Source organism: Salmo salar, chromosome ssa26 (genome assembly GCF_905237065.1).
Source record: "Salmo salar chromosome ssa26, Ssal_v3.1, whole genome shotgun sequence".
NCBI classification, from domain to species: Eukaryota; Metazoa; Chordata; class Actinopteri; order Salmoniformes; family Salmonidae; genus Salmo; species Salmo salar.
The window spans coordinates 25,148,512-25,166,094 of NC_059467.1; the positions used below are offsets into that span (position 1 = coordinate 25,148,512).

At 39.9% G+C, this 17,583-nt stretch overlaps 1 protein-coding gene across 3 annotated transcripts; it reads left to right on the plus strand.

Annotated features, from left to right (window-relative positions):
* The first annotated feature begins 1,017 nt into the window (after positions 1–1,017).
* Positions 1,018–16,331, plus strand: LOC106587487 (brain-derived neurotrophic factor-like). Of its 3 annotated transcripts, none has more exons than XM_014175919.2 (2): positions 1,018–1,378; positions 14,913–16,331. In XM_014175919.2, the coding sequence occupies exon 2, from the start codon at positions 14,934–14,936 to the stop codon at positions 15,741–15,743; it is 810 nt and encodes a 269-aa protein (XP_014031394.1). In that variant the 5' UTR covers positions 1,018–1,378; positions 14,913–14,933; the 3' UTR covers positions 15,744–16,331. The 3 variants fall into 3 exon arrangements, with proteins under 3 accessions (XP_014031394.1, XP_014031393.1, XP_014031392.1); XM_014175918.2 differs by lacking the exon at positions 1,018–1,378 and adding an exon at positions 8,706–9,102; XM_014175917.2 differs by lacking the exon at positions 1,018–1,378 and adding an exon at positions 12,430–13,493.
* The last annotated feature ends 1,252 nt before the right edge of the window (positions 16,332–17,583 follow it).

Genomic DNA, 17,583 nt, shown 5'->3' on the forward strand with positions numbered 1-17,583 from the left:
AAGACCTCTAATGGCGTTGTCCGGGAGAGGGTATTGCGTATATCTGTCTTTCTATCTATACAGGCTTTTGTGAAAATCGCGTCTGGTTGTTGTTTGTCCTGACTGTAGAGCCACCAAGGTGTTACAGAGTTTAAGCACGCGGAGATTGCAAAGGGTTATTAGATTGATAAGTCACCGAAGTGGTGGGCGATCTACTGAGCACAGCAGAAGTTCTCATATGATGACTTCAAACAAGACACATTACCTACCAGCATCTGTTGGAGTGAGTGGATATTAACACACTTCTATCTCCAGGACAGCGAAGAGGAAAATGGTAAGTAACATGGAAATACAATCGAAACAGGAATGGTATCCAAGAAATAGCAATGCTTGCGATTTAATCCGGGAATGAATTTAGGCTAGCTATATAGCTGGATGGTGGGATGGACTCTGTGGGCTACTTAAGAAACTCTCAACAGAAACCCATGTGTTTGTTAAGAAGGATGATATTGACAAAGCTTCCGTAAAAAGATTGGAAGTCATTTCTAAGCTCAAGAAATGCAGGTAAATTATGTATTGGGATATATTGTATCATCTGTGCGCGAAATTTGCGAGTGTGCTGTATTGTCTTTGAAAGCTTTAAGGTTGTGTATATTGCTGACCAGGGTTTTATGGTATGTATTGAATATCTTTTTTTCAAGTGTGGTGCCAATGAAAGCAACATGTGTGTACCTGTCGTCCTGCCCTATACATGACTTGAAGTGTGCGACAATAACGCAGTAGGATCAGCATTGTTAGGTGTACAGCTATTTGAGATGCTATTTGATTGAGCCTTTGTGGTGACTAGAGGCTTTTGGTATAGGTGCTGCTTTTCTTAAGGTCCGGTTAACATGTGATCAAATATTAACAGGACGGGCTTGGGGAGAAAAACGTTCACGTGACAAGGCGTTGGGAGAGAGTAAAGCAGTATCAAATGGCACTTAACAAAACTATAGATTTTTTTTTGCCCCCTTAGTTACCCTCGCTGTGTTATGCTTTCAGCACGTTGGACAGAGGCACCGGAGTCGTTGCATGGACTAAAACACCAAGTGGACATCAACTCTCTTTTGCTGTTCCCTTACCAAAGCTGGGGAATTTTTTTCAACTTTTGGTAAGAGTATGCTGAGGGAGCCCTGTGATCTAAAACGGAAAACAGGAGAAAAGCGCGTGTCAATGAAGGGCTTGCGCTTTGAGATTTGTCTCGCCACTTAGAGCATGTGAAAGTTGAAATCTTAGAGCCGCTGTATAGGGCGTGCGTTCTTTTCAAGCTCCAGTCTTGGTATACAGCGTTAACTTTGGGAAATGCAAGTCTTGGTCTTGGAGATCTAACCACTGATAGTGGTTGTCAGCCCTTAAAAAGGTAAGAGTTCCCTTCATTGTGATTCATTGTTATTCATCCGCCATCCTTGTCATTATCGCCTATATTGTTTTGTGGTTTCAAATTGAACGTGGATCCTATCAAATGCACCGTCATGGTATTGTGCATTGATTTGCGTGAAATTATATCCAGCTAATTATTTTCCAATTTACTATTTTGATTTGATTTGATTGATAACAGTCAGCGTTTATGGATTTATGCAAGGTGCTATTTCACCTCATGAAAGTTTCGTTTGAAGGATGTATATTTTTATACAGATTACAATATTTCTCATTACTATGAGTGCATGACGGAGCCTTAAATGAAACACGCAAAGCACTCGTTTAGGTTTTTGCTGTAGACATTTAGCAAACGCTCTTGTTCAGAGCGACTTACCAAGGCTATGCATGAAGGGAAGCTTAATACAACTCGTAAACAAAACCTTTAGAATCACTCAAATATTTTTTTTTTACATTTACTGCAACACAATCAAGGCTACGGGATCCCGTCTCCCAATCGAAATGGAACTTTTGAATGCGCAATTCATGAATCATTCTACCCGGCACTATGCAGAATAATGGTGCATGTCCTAAATAAAATATTAGTCTCAACCCAGGCTACCTCCTTCTCACTGACTCGCTTCATATTAGGGCATATCTATCTATCTATCTATCTATCTATCTATCTATCTATCTATCTATCTATCTATCTATCTATCTATCTATCTATCTATCTATCTATCTATCTATCTATCTATCTATCTATCTATCTATCTATCTATCTATCTATCTATATGTATTTTTGTTTGTCTCGCATATCAAACTATTGTATTCCTCTCTCAACCCTAAGCGGCAAAAAATAGCCTACACTTATCTGTTTAACATCTTACCATCCTCCGTCATCGCGATCAAATCACTTGTGTTTTTACTACAGCCGCTCCTCGGTTTCATTCATACTGCGCTTTCACTCTAGCACTAGCATCACCTGCTACCCCTCTTTGTCCGCGCGCAAGTCTGTGTAGCCCACATTCGACCTGTCGGAGACAACTTCCACGTTTACAATAAATAGCAAAACCACAAATTACACAATGATTTAATGAAATATGAAGAACAAAAACATTACCGAGAAATCACCTCATAGAAATCAGAGGTATTTCAAAGATGCAATCAGAGATATGATATTACAAGAAAGATAGGCGTGGTCAAACTGCCTATTGACAGATGTTAGGCTATGGCTGGCTAAAGGTGGTGCGAGATAAGATGGCTTGATAAGAAATTGCCCAAAAGCAGTGGGTTTTTAAGACAGTAGAAAACCAGGCATGCACGATTGCGTTGATCTTCAAATTGATTAGTCCGCGACAATGTTTTTGCTGACTTAACAGCCAACGGACTTTAGAAATTCGTCTTGCGTGCCAGCGAAGAAACTGTGGATATTGTCTGTATTCAATTTATCTCTTTGTACGGCTTCAGTTCAAAGATTCTGATTTCAGGACGATGCTATTGAATGGCAAACAGCTGCAAGAAAAACCCTAAGATATCAACGCCCACAAGCGCTCGCAGCCCTGTTTTAATCAAGAAGCTTCCAGTGGGGTTACATTTCAATGCATTATTGAGCCTATCCTCATTTATAGGCTACGTCTGAATTATTACAGCTTCATTGTGTTTTTAAATTACATGTTTAAGTTCAATTCTAGCTTGCTTTAGAGATCCAAATAAGGCTCTTTAAAACATAGTCCATGCGTGACTCATTATTTAATTAAATAATTTACTTAATAATTTAACGAAATGAGTATACTTATTAGGCTATTGCCTATAGGAAAGCAGGAGACCCGTTAGCTAGGATGACGCTGTGTGTTGTAACATATATCAGCTGTAATAATAAGAACAAGAGGAATCATGTTAATATTATGAATAAAATGTTTTATATAATAGACATTACAATAAGATGATAATTACTAGGGCTATGCTTAACGAATCGATCGCCTAAAACGTTTTCGTTTTATTTGTTGCAGTGGGTTTATGAATGAATAGACCAGCGACAATATGACAAATTGGCTGCATACAAAGCAACATGTATATTGTTATTTGTTAGATTATCTGTTATATTTCTTAATTTGGTCAGGTTTTTCTTTTAATAATTTTCTCAGGAATAACATATTTTCTTAAGGAAAGTCGTAGCGAGAGGAGACGTGGGTTTATGTGTAGGCGTGCGGAGGGAGGGAAGAGCGGAGGCGGGGTAGGGGGGGTCTGTGGGGTGGCACGACACACTTTGTATGTATGAAGGTTTTTTTTTAGAACTTTCTGCAATGTACGTCATTGGATCAGTCCATAAATGGGGTTGTGTTATCTTACTGAGAATCTCCCTCAACCGGCCCCCCTCTCCGCATTCTTAGCGCTGCAGAGTTGGGGTGGGCGTCAGTAACAAATCTGAGGATGGTAGGTTTCATTCCAAATAACATTAAATGCTATTGTGGCATCATATTTGACAGAATATGCGTGTTTCATTCTTTATAGATGACTCACAGGGGCGATGAGAGATATTTCTGTTTGCGTTCCTATAAAGGTGTTTAGTTTTCCGAGTCAACCTTTCATGAACTTTAAATGGTGAGGGCTATGAACATGTATAGCTGTAGCCTATAGCTCTCGGAAGTATTTTATTATTTTACATGGTAGAATCTGAAGTAGGCTAATATTTGATAACACTCCAGTTGGAACTCTGAGTCTCAACACAACGTTTTTACATCCTTTTCGTGCGTAATTGAATAGGGGATAGTTTGACATTTCCGTAACAGTAAAAACAAAACCAACAAAAGGATCATGATTATCATAATATGAATATGCTAATGATAATAATATTAGAATAATCAGATTATAATCGGCGGCGGTGTCATCATTTTGATCATCAGCACCTCCATCCATCTAGTTATCATGTCATCATAATGAGTTTTGGCGGGTTGAAACGTTTGAATCCAGCTATTTATCTATTCAACGATGCCGAGACACATCTTGGTTAGTTTAAATCATGGGAATACACGATTACAAAAGCTGATCCAACACAATATGTCGAGGTTGTTGTTTCCAAAACCAATACCTTGCTGTGCTGCTTGTCCGGTAATTGTAACCAACGAGACAAGAGTCTGACTGGCTGCTGGCATGACGCCACTGCAGGACAATTTGGTGTGTGTGTATGTGTTTGTGTGTCTCTCTCTCTGTGTGTGTGTGTGTGTGTGTGGAACAATGAGGTCCGATGAATTGTGTCTGTTCAGAAAACAGAAAAGAGGCAAGGGAATTGTCATATTTACAATCAACTCAATTCTGTTCTTACATGTAATTGATTACAGGGGAGTGCATTGTACTGAATGTGCTCAGAAAAATAGATGTAATTGTAAAAGCATTTGTTGTGCATGCATATTGCGCATATGTGTCTGTACAGTAGCCTAATTAATATCTGTGTTCAGCATAACTTTGAGATGTCTTATGTGGTAGAGTTGGAATCAGGATACCTGCCATGAGTGTCTGAATATGGAATGGGGTGCTGAGCTCTACCACTGGTTGGCTTTCCACACTCTTTTGATATTGACATCAACTTGGATGCCTGTGTTATGGACAGGGTTGAGCGACTCATTTACCGTACCTATTGAAATACTTAGGTGTAGTGCTCAAATTAGATCCCTCAGACGTATATGTTTTATTTGTGTGAGTTGATGCTGCAGTCAATTTGATGAAACAAAGAGTGTGTTTTTGTTTTGTTTGTGGTGTGAGAGAGAGAGAGAGAGAGAGAGAGAGAGAGAGAGAGAGAGAGAGAGAGAGAGAAAAAGGTATATGAGACTTCTTGCAAATTCCCCTGAACTGAGCTTGTTATGCCTTGTGCATTTTCTCATCCAGGTGTTCCCACAGGGTTTGGGCAGTATATACATAGACAGACTAGAGTTCAGACTTACCACTGGTTCTTAATATCACTATAGCTGGACATTCATTATGTTTCATGGGAAGCAGAGAAAGGGTTAATTGTACCCTGAAGTGTGAATGTTGATATAGAGTAGCTCATTCTCAGCAGATATGCTTATGATGCCCATTTTGATGCTGCCACAGAGCCTTGTTATTCTATCGTCTGATTACTTCCAAGAGGTATCTTCTGAAGGTGTCTTAATTGAATGTTCATGTCACAGTATGGATCTTGGCATCACTGACTTGTCAAAATGATGTCACAGTTGGCAAGAGAAGATGTGAAAAGATGTATGCCTGTGTGTAGTGTCATCAGTGTTGTTTTGGGCATCTGGTCAGTGAAGAGCAGGTATAGGGTGCCACAGTGTGTGCTTCTTGTGTTCGCTAAGTGAAGACTATCATGTTGTGTGAACCACACTTTAACTTCGAAACGTTATTCAATATTTCTAAATATTTTTTTTATAGACTTCAGAACCATCTGTTTAAAAGTTGATGTCTGTTTTAGTTTTTAAAGGTTTAAGTTCACCCAAAATACAAAATGGAGTTAAATGTTCACTTACATTGAAAATGGTGTAAAAGCCGGAGAGCGTGTATATTCCATGCTTCAGATTTCTGGTTACTGCCACCAACCCCTAAGAGAACCTATGGGAGTGAACAGGGCTCCATCACCGTGCTCTAAATTGCATGCTCAGACCACCTCATAGTACCCTTCAAGTAGCGTAACTTTACGTGTTTATATTAAAAATCGAATTCATCATGCTGCCCTTTTCTGAGTAGAAAATTGTTCAATGGGTAAAATAAAGCATGAATATGCCGCGTCTGTCCAAGGGTTGTAATGTTATGAAAGACGTGACGCGCATCACTCTTGAGAAGTATTTTTGCATAGCAATTACACTTTTTGACAAAGATAACCGTAGTGGGAGATGTCCCACATTTAACTTCAAGAATGATGTCTATTTTCTGAAAAAGGATTGGTGATTGTCTGAAATTAACATTTTTTTCTGAAAGTGGCATGCTGAAAGCCAGTTTAGTTCACTGCCAAACATAACATAATGGTCTTATGTTAGCATGAGTGAGTGTGTCTGAGTTTCAGTTCAGGGGCAGTAAGTTCTGATTGGGTGCCTAATGTAACCTTCATCAGACACATACTGTACTGTAGGTGCAAGGGCTGATAATTAGCACTGACACGTATAGTATAGTATAGCATTGTATAGCATAGCATAGCATTGTACTCGGTATTGGATAGCTCTTTCTGACTTTGCTTAAGCGTGACCCAACTATGCATTTTAATTCAGTTGCGATGCACTTTATTTCAGACACGGTAAACTTCATTTTGAAGTTCTACACAAAATGCTAAATAATCTCCTCAAACAAACTCTCTTAGGTAACAAGTCTCATGAATTTCCCACTACTTAGAACGCCACCTTGCATTGTGCTGTATTTGCAGATATGAGAGAGACCATGTTGTTGTTCTTCTAATGAGATGCCAAGTGATTTATTTATGAATTACCTTGTTGGAACAGCCCCCGTGCAAGGTTTTTTTTTGTTGGAGTCATGTCGCTCAACGATTGCTGATGCAACTCTTTGTCATCCAGAGTTTGCCCTCGCCTACTGTGATCCTTCAGGGAGGGCTATATTCATCTTGGCATGTCCCCGGGTGTGTTGGAGGTGGAGTGAATCACAAAGCAGGTGTGAGCATTCAATCCCATACTGCTATATGCCAAGTAAGAACCCTCCACCTCATTAACTTGTACAGAGAAGAATCACGATGGCCATATAGCAAACACATCACAATAACTCTTTAATTGGAGGAGGTCCAAGCCACAAGGATAATGAGCTGTTTCCTTTATTTGATTTGAGGTTGAGCTCAGAAACTTTTCTCTTCATCACGTGACTTCTCTAAAGAACACCCACTGGATGCTTAAGTCAAAAGCTTTATTAATTTAAGTGAGACATTTATTTTCCTTTTCCAAGTTTATTGATTCAAGCCTTATTGAACACTGCTGGGATCTTCAGAATAACGTGTACATTGTCTTGAGTATATACCTTTAATATTGTGAAGCCTTGTATTTAATGATACTACTTTTGCTTTCATATGATTAAGTTATGTGTTATGAGAAGTTTAACATTTTATGTTAGGGGAAAAGGGAATGGAGACAATTGGTATCATGGCAAAAAGTGTCTAACAGTTGGCTTTCCGTGTGCATAGATCCTAACAACTAGGACATGGAATCTTCTCATTATATAGGCTGCCTGGAAGCGGCGCTGTTCAGTAGCTCTGGTTCTCAATCAGCGATCAGGCCTTCACCTCGCGCAAATCGTGGTGCTGTCTGCGGTTCTAAATGTTTAGTGTGCGGCGCATTAATAGAGGCGCTGTCCACGGTGCTGAATGTTTAGTTCGTGGGCGCGCTGACCACAACACTGACAATGGTGCTGTTTTTTTCTCGCGTTGATCGCGGCGCTGTCCTTGTTGCTGAATATTTGTGCGCTGGTATAATGGCACAACGAGGGATTACCACATATAAATTATATGTGCACGCATGATTGCATGTCACTTTGGATAAAAGCGTCTGGTATATGGCTATTTTTCATTGAATCTGCGGCTTCTTCAATTTAACTTACAACAGTTTCAAGAGCTAGCCTATTCGAATGCTTCTTTGTCTTAACTTTGGACATTCCCTGAGATAGTTATATCTACTTGTAACCCATAGTTTTTGTTGGTATAACATACATGGCATAGCCTACCAATGGGATCTGACGATCAACCATTTCAAAGGATTAGGAAAACGAGGTCTAGCTAGGCAGGCTTAACTTTTGCATTTATAACACATCTCTTGGTCTATACAGGAACATTTCAATGTATCCACTGCTAGTCGTAAGTCTTCTGTAGACTTAATCAATCCCAAACAGAATATACACTTAGTTATAACACGTTAATTACATAATTATGTAGCAGTGAATGTGTGTTTCTGTCCAATTCCACAATTGAAGTAACAGTGCTCTCTAAAGAAATGCCATATTTCTGGTAAAATGCATGGAATAAGAATCTCTTTTTAGGGAGGGTATTGGTTTTCTTATTTTCAGGATTTATTTGGGATTTTTTAAGACCAGGTTGTAAGTAGTAGTCATATATATATAAGCCTTGGACATCTTATCAGATCTAATCACATTTATCATTACACGCAATGTAGCCACATAGCGCAGAATCAAATGCGTTATTCTTTTTTTTATGTACAGTACAGCTACAAAAATATCACATCTGATGTCAGTGAAACACGGAAGAAAGATCCATGGCCAATCCCTTCTTTATCCCACTCCCATCTGTTGACCAAAGGCGTATAAAAAACATGTATGAGAGCTAGGCCTACTTTAGAACTCTGGTAACCGTGTTTGGTGGCAAGCAACCAGTCAGCCAGTGGCGAGTCACATGTTGCAACGTCATTATGTAGTAAGTTACTGTAGTTGCAAGGGATACAGGCGTCATTTCAAGCTCAAGAGGTCTCTCATCGCGTTGTGCCGTCGCGGCGCAGCTTATAGCATGCAACCCCTTCGGTTTTAAGCGATCTCCAAAGGAGCCGCGCAGCCATGGGAGTCCATTACCTCAACCATGCAATTTCCACCATCAATAATTTAATCTATTTGCTCCAAAGCTGAAGAGATATCCTGAAGCTGTCGGACAGTACAGGGAAAATATAGCTTAAGTAATTACACAGGGGGTTGTCCAGAACATCCCAGATGACACGGTCCTGTTGAATGGTCTCCTTTACGACTGGGCAGTAAAAGGTATGTTTTTCTTCAATTGTTTGATCATTTTCGCTCTGCTGTGTCGATGCTCGCTCGTTTTGTGAGTGGGGAGATGTTTAAAAAGTTGGGGATCATGCAGGCGCACCGACTCGGTCGCAGTTTGAGAGAGGATACGTGTAACTCTATCCTCTTGTTCATTAATAAAAAAACGGCGTTATTATGCTGATTGAATTTCTAATAGGGACCACGAAAGGGGTCAGTGGAGGTAATCATTTCGTTTTCTGATGTATTTAGCTGATTAATTAATGCGAAGGGTTGTACATTTAGCCATGTTGGCTATTGCCACTGTAAGAAATAGGCGAGTAGGCTACATTGCCTACCCACATAGGCTGTAGGCCTATTGTAGCCTATTCATTTTAACCCATAATCCATGAATACAATGCATCTAAATGTTATGCTAAATAATATAGCATCGTAATTCAGATAACACTTTTTTTAACTATCTGTAAATGGACTTTCTTTTCTCAAAAACCAGAAAGGTTTGTAAGCAAATTATAAAAAAGTTTGATGCAGTCATTAAGACTTTATAGGAAACAGCTATAACCTGCAAGGTTGGTTCTTGCTCTCTCTTAAACCGGATAACCTCACAAGGCGAGAATGAATATACAGATTATAAAACGGATCCCTACATGGAGCAGTCGCGCAATTATCAAGGAGCGCGCGGAAAATACCACAATTATTACGTTTTATGCGCTCCAGCTCGAGAACAACCCAGTGGCGCCGCGATACTACTGTTTACCAAGTAAACCTTGTTAATGTTTGGTGTAGAGATTTTTTTATTGCATTCTGTCTGAGATTATTGCTGTATTTTAGTGTAGGCTAGTTTGTCTCGGGACATTGCATCAAATAGCTCTGAAAGTAGGCTCCAATTTGGCACAGACTTGGAAAACTAACTACATATGCATTAATGTCATTCCGTTAACACGATTTTCTTTTTGTTTAGTAACCTCTTGCTTTTTCAGTCTACAAGTGTTAATGTTTTCCTATTTGACTTTGTTATCGCCTTAAAGTGTGTGTGTGTGTGTGTGTGTGTGTGTGTGCGTGTGCGTGTGTGCGCGCGTGTGTGTGTGCGTGTGTGTGTGTGTGTTCGTGAGAGAGAGCGAGAGAGGATTTCGGTTTTAAGAACATTTCGTGGTCTAATACGCCATCTAGCGCAAATATATGGAAACGACTTGACACCCGTTTTAAGGTAGGACTTGGTGTAGATCTAATGTGCTGCTGTTGAGCCTTTATCACATTATTGTTCATATACACCACTTGCAATCAACTTGCAATCAACATCGTTTTAAGATACTACTGATTTATTCAGATATAAATATGTGCAGTAGGCTAATAAGCGAACTTGAGCACTATCGATGAAAGTCATTATCTTCAAGACATGCCTTTCATCACATTGCTAAATGTAATTATCCTAAGGGTTTATAAGGGCTATTTAAGGGTTGTAAAAATCCAAACGAGAGCACAGAGTACTGGGCTTGTCAACCTATGTGGGGACACTGTCTGACAGTGTCAATAGATTCATTGACATGTAATGCAGACCTTAAGTTTATTTATTAATTAAGATGGCCTACAGTGGAATTACAGGCTAGCAATTGGAAACTTGTAATTTTAACAGCCAATTTACACATAAAAAAAATATTGTTAGGCTGTGGTTTTGAAGCAGTTTTACCTGTGTGACCTGCTTGGCAGTCACGTTGACAGGCTAGCATGCTGCACCACTAATTAGTAGTAAGTGCAACTTGCGGATAGACATACAGGAAATGTTGCACTTATTAGAGTACTACGTTTATCAGGAGGTGGCTTAAGTATTGAAGTGGGTAACCTTTGAATATTATGATATTGTTATATATAGGCTATTGGACCTGTCTTTTGTAAACTGGCACATTAATGGCACTCACTGGTTCTTTCCAGAGGAAGTGGTGGAAGACAATGCCCACAGTGTCTATCAATGGAAAATATGCAATTAGGGCCTTCATGATCTACTGGAACATATTCCAACAGTCTTAACATGTCTTGTTTTAAGTGGTCATTACATTTATTTTCTATCAGAGTTTGCCTGGAGGAAAAGCTACAGTAAATGATACTTATCCATTTGAAGATGCTATTTGCAAGTGTCAGATGGGGAGCAGATCTCTCAAAACAGGCTTCCACGTGGTGTCTTGGTTGCATCTGTTAGCTATTATGGGAAAAAATGATAATGGCGTTACATTTGTATATTGTGACTGAGTCCTCTAGTATGTTTCCAAAATATATAGTTCATATATAAATGAAGCATTATCTTTTAGGTAGGTTTATTTGAAGCACATCCAAGGTCATATTTTAATGGACTGGATAGGAAAACATGTTGATTGGTGCAGCCATAGCACAAGCTGATGTACAGGGATCTTGGATCATCTGGAGAAAGGGTATTACTTACTTGACAATGTGTTTTCAAAGTGAAAACATTTGTTAACTTTTCACTGGAAAAGAGAGGAGTGTTAAGACAAGAATGTTGAGAAAATGTGTCTTTGAAAAAGAAAGTTAGTATGTATTGCCACAGAAATTTTGACCACATAAATGACTGTGTAAGTTAAGTGTAAGTGAAATATGAAGTCATATGTGCTGAGTTTTGTAGATGGTTGAAACACCATTGTGTTTGTGAATTCACTCCAGCATCTGTCAAAGGGAGATTTTTCATTATAATCCCCACCTGGCACGAAGAGCAAACACTGCAAGGCACCAAGCTATCTCTAAACCCAACCGTATAGCCGTGCCTGCCTCTCTCACAACAATTGAACAGGTGCTCATCTAAATGTGTCATCGCAAAGCCCTGCCACTATGGTGGAAATCCATCAACTTTTATCTATGTATGTTCTGAATGCACCAAATGCAACTGTAAAGGACTGATTTTATTGATGCAAATCTTGATTTTACGGAATATATGTTATGGCTGGATAGAGTGTGGAAGTTTGCTTGTTCTCTTCCACACCATACTGTACATATTCAGTACATGATAATTAAATATCAGTGCACTGATTACCTGGAGATAAAAAAAATTGGACCGTAAAATCCAATTCAGAGCTGAAGATATTCTCAAATCTAATATAGTAAATGAGAACATACCAGCCATGGTGAGAATCACTTTTACTTTGGTTTGAATTAGATAGGTCTCAGAGAGTACTGTTATTCTGAGCCAGTCCCACAGCAATAAAGTGATTCATCGGCTAGATTGCATTTTAACAGGATGTTGATTGAGAACATAAGCCATATTGATTTTCCTGATGGAAACAGGAAATAGCCGAGTTAGAAATAAAATTATTTGTTGTTCCCGGTGTGAGGAGGCCCAGAGGACTGGCAGGCAATTGCACACTGATGAGTGGCACTGCCCCCAAAACACCTCCCCTCCATCCTGTCCCCTATGGAGACCTGGGAGAGACGTCATCTGTGGTTGTTATGCCGCGAAATGACGCCTGCACTGACTCCCCACCCCCTGTTACTGCAATTTAGCCCCAGTGATCCATCAGGGAAGAAGGACTACTACCTCTGCTGCAGCATCTTCTACATGAAGATGGACCCCCAATCAGTTCACGTATCAATAAGCAGTGTAATGGGATTTCAGTCCATGTATTTGTTTTCCTTGATCATTGGGGCAGCCTAATGATGGGATTTGACAGGTTACAGGAACACTTTATAGGATGATAAAGGATTACCTCTTATGAATAATTATTTTCAAATTACAATATTGAGAAAATGTTGGAATGATTTCCTGCTCATCTATGTTTGCTTGGCTGCGTTTTGTCTCCAAGGTTGTCTTGTCGGTAGGAGGAAAGATGTTCCCATCCCCCTGCAAACACGTACAAACCAAGCCCTCCCATCCTCTCCTCCTCCATCCCCTCCCTTCCCTCTAACACACACTCACACTCTGGAGAAACACGTCACTGAGCTTGGGGACTCAGCGGCTCATTAAGGAGAAGGATGTGATATTCTCAATCGAGACTGTGAGACTCCCAGCACGCCTATTTATAGATGCAATATCTCTATGGCAGTCACCGTGGCGTTGGCTAATCGCAGCCGTGGCCCCAGACGCCAATTAAGAATGAAACAAATGCTTTTTAGGTGGGGTATGCCCCTCCCTTCTGCTAAGGTCCTTCCGTCCGCCACACTGCCTGGTGGGGGAGCGGATCTGCTTGGAGCGTATTCCTGCATCAGTTCGGGATACAAGGAGGGCGGCATGCAGAGTGTATTCAAAGCCCTGCCGTGGCTATTTTTAAATGCACCTCTCTGGAGAGAAAGAGCTAGGTTTCTTATATTGTGGTTGTTTTCATATGTTTGACTCTGGGTCTGGGATGTCCGTGGATATGTTGAATTGCTGTGACTCATAGGGCATAAAGGTAAGAGATGCTATTGTGAGCTAGGGGTGAAGGATAAGGATGAGTGTGTGTGTGTATTATGATATATTTTGGCTCTGTTGGGCCCTTGTGGCGTTCTTTCCCTTGCAATGTCTGTTAACCAAATTTCTGTGAGCAGCTGTACAGAGTATGCATCTGATAGAAGGGGTACGTGAGTGTGTCAGGATGCAAGCACATTACCTCTCTTCACTTTTCTAACCAGTACTTTACTGACTCTCTCTCTGTCTCTGCTAGCGCTACTGCTCACTCTCAGCATTCCTTTATTTAAACATTTCTATGTCCCTTAATAAATCCTGCTCCCAATTTGACCCTATCAAGTTTAGCATGTTAATGGTAATATTACATCAAAGATTGGTTGCCTTTTGCAAAATCACACAAAATAAACAGTCACTTATCTGAACCTAGTCAGAAACACTCATGTATTCAACCAATCAATCGATCAATAAGTCTCTATTAACCCTGTGGGAAATGTGGTGTGAAGTCAGGGTAACACATGAAACGTGTTAGGCTACAATACATAGCATTGGATTGGAAACATTATATAACTTGCCTGTTCAATAGCTACACTGAAAAAAAGTTTTCAGGCCACATAGCGTTTATGATACAGTACATGCCAACCTTGGATAACAACATCAAATATGAGAAAGATAATGATGATGATAACGGTGATGATGATGATTATGATGAAGACATACTGTAGTTTCAATATCAGTTTAACATAATTGTTTAAAAAATTGTTGTTGTTTGTTGTTGTTGAAGAAGAGAAAATAATGATATATTTGGTTGTACTTCATAGTAGGATGGACCATTAGGAGATAATTAGCAATCTAATGCTTTGACATTTAAAGCATGATGCCTAGCCACATCCACTCCCAGTCTGAAAAAACTTGGCCTCAGTTGAAAACGCTGGTGTCAGCAGCCCTTAATGTTGCTTCTGGGGCCTTTGTGGGAAATATTGGAACGTTGTATGAGGAAACAGAAAAAATGGAATTCACAAGAATGTAGTTACTTATACTGTTATTTGCAAGTTGGCCAAGTAGTAGTGGGCACTCATGGTGGTGTCAGACTGTTCTTTGCAGCTGGAGGAGAAATGTGATACTTTGGTAGTAATGGGGGGAGATGGTAGGCGTGCATCATCTAATGGTGCTTAGTAATAACTGAAAGGAACACAATTAGATTGTGATCCAACCTTGAGATATTATGGAATACTGTAATAATGAGTGTATTATGAACAATATATTGTATAAGCACACAACTCTGATAACTCAATGGAAGAAAACTGTTGATATATTACATAATACATAATATAGCTACATAAGATTATATACATATGAATTGCACTTCATTTTATCCTCTCCCCTCTCATCCTTCTCTCTGCTCTCTCTTTCTCTCTCTCTCTAGTTCCACCAGGTTAGAAGAGTGATGACCATCCTGTTCCTTACTATGGTTATTTCGTACTTCAGTTGCATGAGAGCTGCTCCCATGAGAGACGCCCCGGGTATAAGGGGCCACCGAACGGAAGGCTACTTGGGTGCTGCACTGACGGCCGGCCAGGGCCACGGGACTCCACAGAGCGGGGGTGGGCCGGGCCAGCATGGGGGACTGCCCTCGCTCACAGACACGTTTGAGCAGGTGATTGAGGAGCTCTTGGAGGTGGAAGGAGAAGCATCTCAGCTGGGGCCTGGGGCTGACAAGGGCCAGGGAGGAGGGGGTCCTTCCTCTGTGGTCACCACGGAGACCAAGGATGTCGACCTGTATGCATCGCGGGTGATGATCAGCAACCAAGTGCCTTTAGAGCCACCGCTGCTTTTTCTCCTGGAGGAATACAAAAACTACCTGGACGCCGCTAACATGTCCATGAGGGTGCGGCGGCATTCTGACCCGTCGCGGCGTGGAGAGCTGAGTGTGTGTGATAGTATTAGCCAGTGGGTGACAGCTGTGGACAAAAAGACAGCAATAGACATGTCTGGGCAGACCGTTACCGTCCTGGAAAAGGTCCCTGTCCCCAATGGCCAACTGAAGCAATACTTTTATGAGACCAAATGTAACCCTATGGGGTACACAAAGGAGGGCTGCCGTGGAATAGACAAGAGGCATTATAACTCCCAATGCAGGACAACCCAGTCCTACGTGCGAGCGCTCACCATGGATAGCAAAAAGAAGATTGGCTGGCGGTTTATAAGGATAGACACATCATGTGTATGCACATTGACCATTAAAAGAGGAAGATAGTGTATATAATGTATAGATTTTATTGAGTTTAAAAAAAAGAGTAAAGAGAAAATATCTATTTGTATATATACATAACAGGGTAAATTATTCCGTCAAATGAAAATTTTATGGACTGCATGTAAAAAAAGATGAAGTTTATACAGTAAAAGTGATACTACAGTCTATTTATTGAACATATTCATGACCTTGTAAACAATTAAAAAAGATCTGATCAGTCATTTGCGCCCAGTTTAAATTACTATATCACATTCCTCAAGACATTGTGGTTTGTTTACGTTGCCAAGAATGTGAGAAAGAAGGAAAAGAGCGATGAGGATGAGGGCGAGGGTGAGGACGAGTTCCATAAAAAAAACTTGCATGCTGCTTCAATTGTGAATTGAGAATTTGTCCACCTAAGAAAAAAGGATATGATATCGACCAAAACATTCCGTTTACATACCCAACAGTAAAAGGGTTTTCCTCCTCAGTACTTTATTTGTTTACTGTTCTAAACTTCTCAAGGTAATGTTGGAATTACATACTATGTCAAGGTGCTGTTGTCAAAGCTTTGCTGTTTATTTTTTTATCCCCACCAGAGGACAAAATATAAGAATATATATATATATATATATATATACACAATTTATTCATTGACATATGTTTCTGGATTAATATAATTCATTTTGTATGTTGTGAAGTTGTTTGCAATATTAAATTGAAATATTTGAAGAAATAAAAATGACTATAGGCAACTGAAAAACAAAACCAATGTCAATAAAGTTTGAACCCTACATTTCTAGTTACACTGCATAAACATTAGATGAAAACATGGACGGATGGATGGCCAGACAGATCAGCAGGCAGATACATAAATACCTACCTTCCTACATGCATACCTACCATCCTACCTACCTACCTACGTACCTGCCTGTCTGCCTGCATGCAGACCAGAGGAGGCTGGTGGGAAGAGCTATAGGAGGACATGCACATTGTAATGGCTGGAATGGAATAAATGGAATGGTATCAAAACATATGGAAACCGCATGTTTGACTATGTTCCATTTATAACATTACAGTCATTACAATGAGCCCATCCTCCTAAAGCAGACAGACAGACAGACAGACAGACAGACAGACAGACAGACAGACAGACAGACAGACAGACAGACAGACAGACAGACAGACCAGATATATTTTATTTTCATTAGCATTGGCTTGGTTATAAAAGCCTCAATATATACTCAATATATAGAACATATAGAAGGCCCATAAGTCTACGTCGTATAGCCTAGGCTACAAGCTGATCCTTGATGGCCTCTGAGAGCTTGATGATGAGTACATTCGAAGTTTTCAACCCTGAAGACAGGATCCTTGACTGGTGAATTCCTTGGATGGGCCATCTCAACCCTATCCCATCGACACAGGTAGGTGTCCCATGCCTAGAAATGGATGGTCAACATTCTCTCACAAAGGATACCAAAATATGCCTAATTGTGATAATAAAATATAACAATAAAAGTGCATTCAAGGTATATTCTGTAAGATTTTCACACACAAATAGCACTTCAATTCTTGTATATGTCTATAGTACTCAGGAAATTGCATTTTATGAGAGAAAAATCTATCTTCTAAACATCATTTGAGGTATCCTACCAAAGTATAAGCCTACAAAATGTGTTTACAAGTTTCCTATCACAACAAAAACATAAACAATGGGTCAACAGTCTATGTCCTCAGTTTTGCCGTTATGATAAGGTAACACAGTTTAATACATAGTAATGAGTAATAGGCCTATGCATTGTTTCAGCTTTCAGAAAGCAAATTCCCTATTGCTGTGAGAAATGGAAATTAATCAATAGAA

Excerpts from the sequence above, each read along its gene's own strand:
- LOC106587487 (XM_014175919.2), top strand. The coding sequence starts at position 14,934 with ATGACCATCCTGTTCCTTACTATGGTTATTTCGTACTTCAGTTGCATG.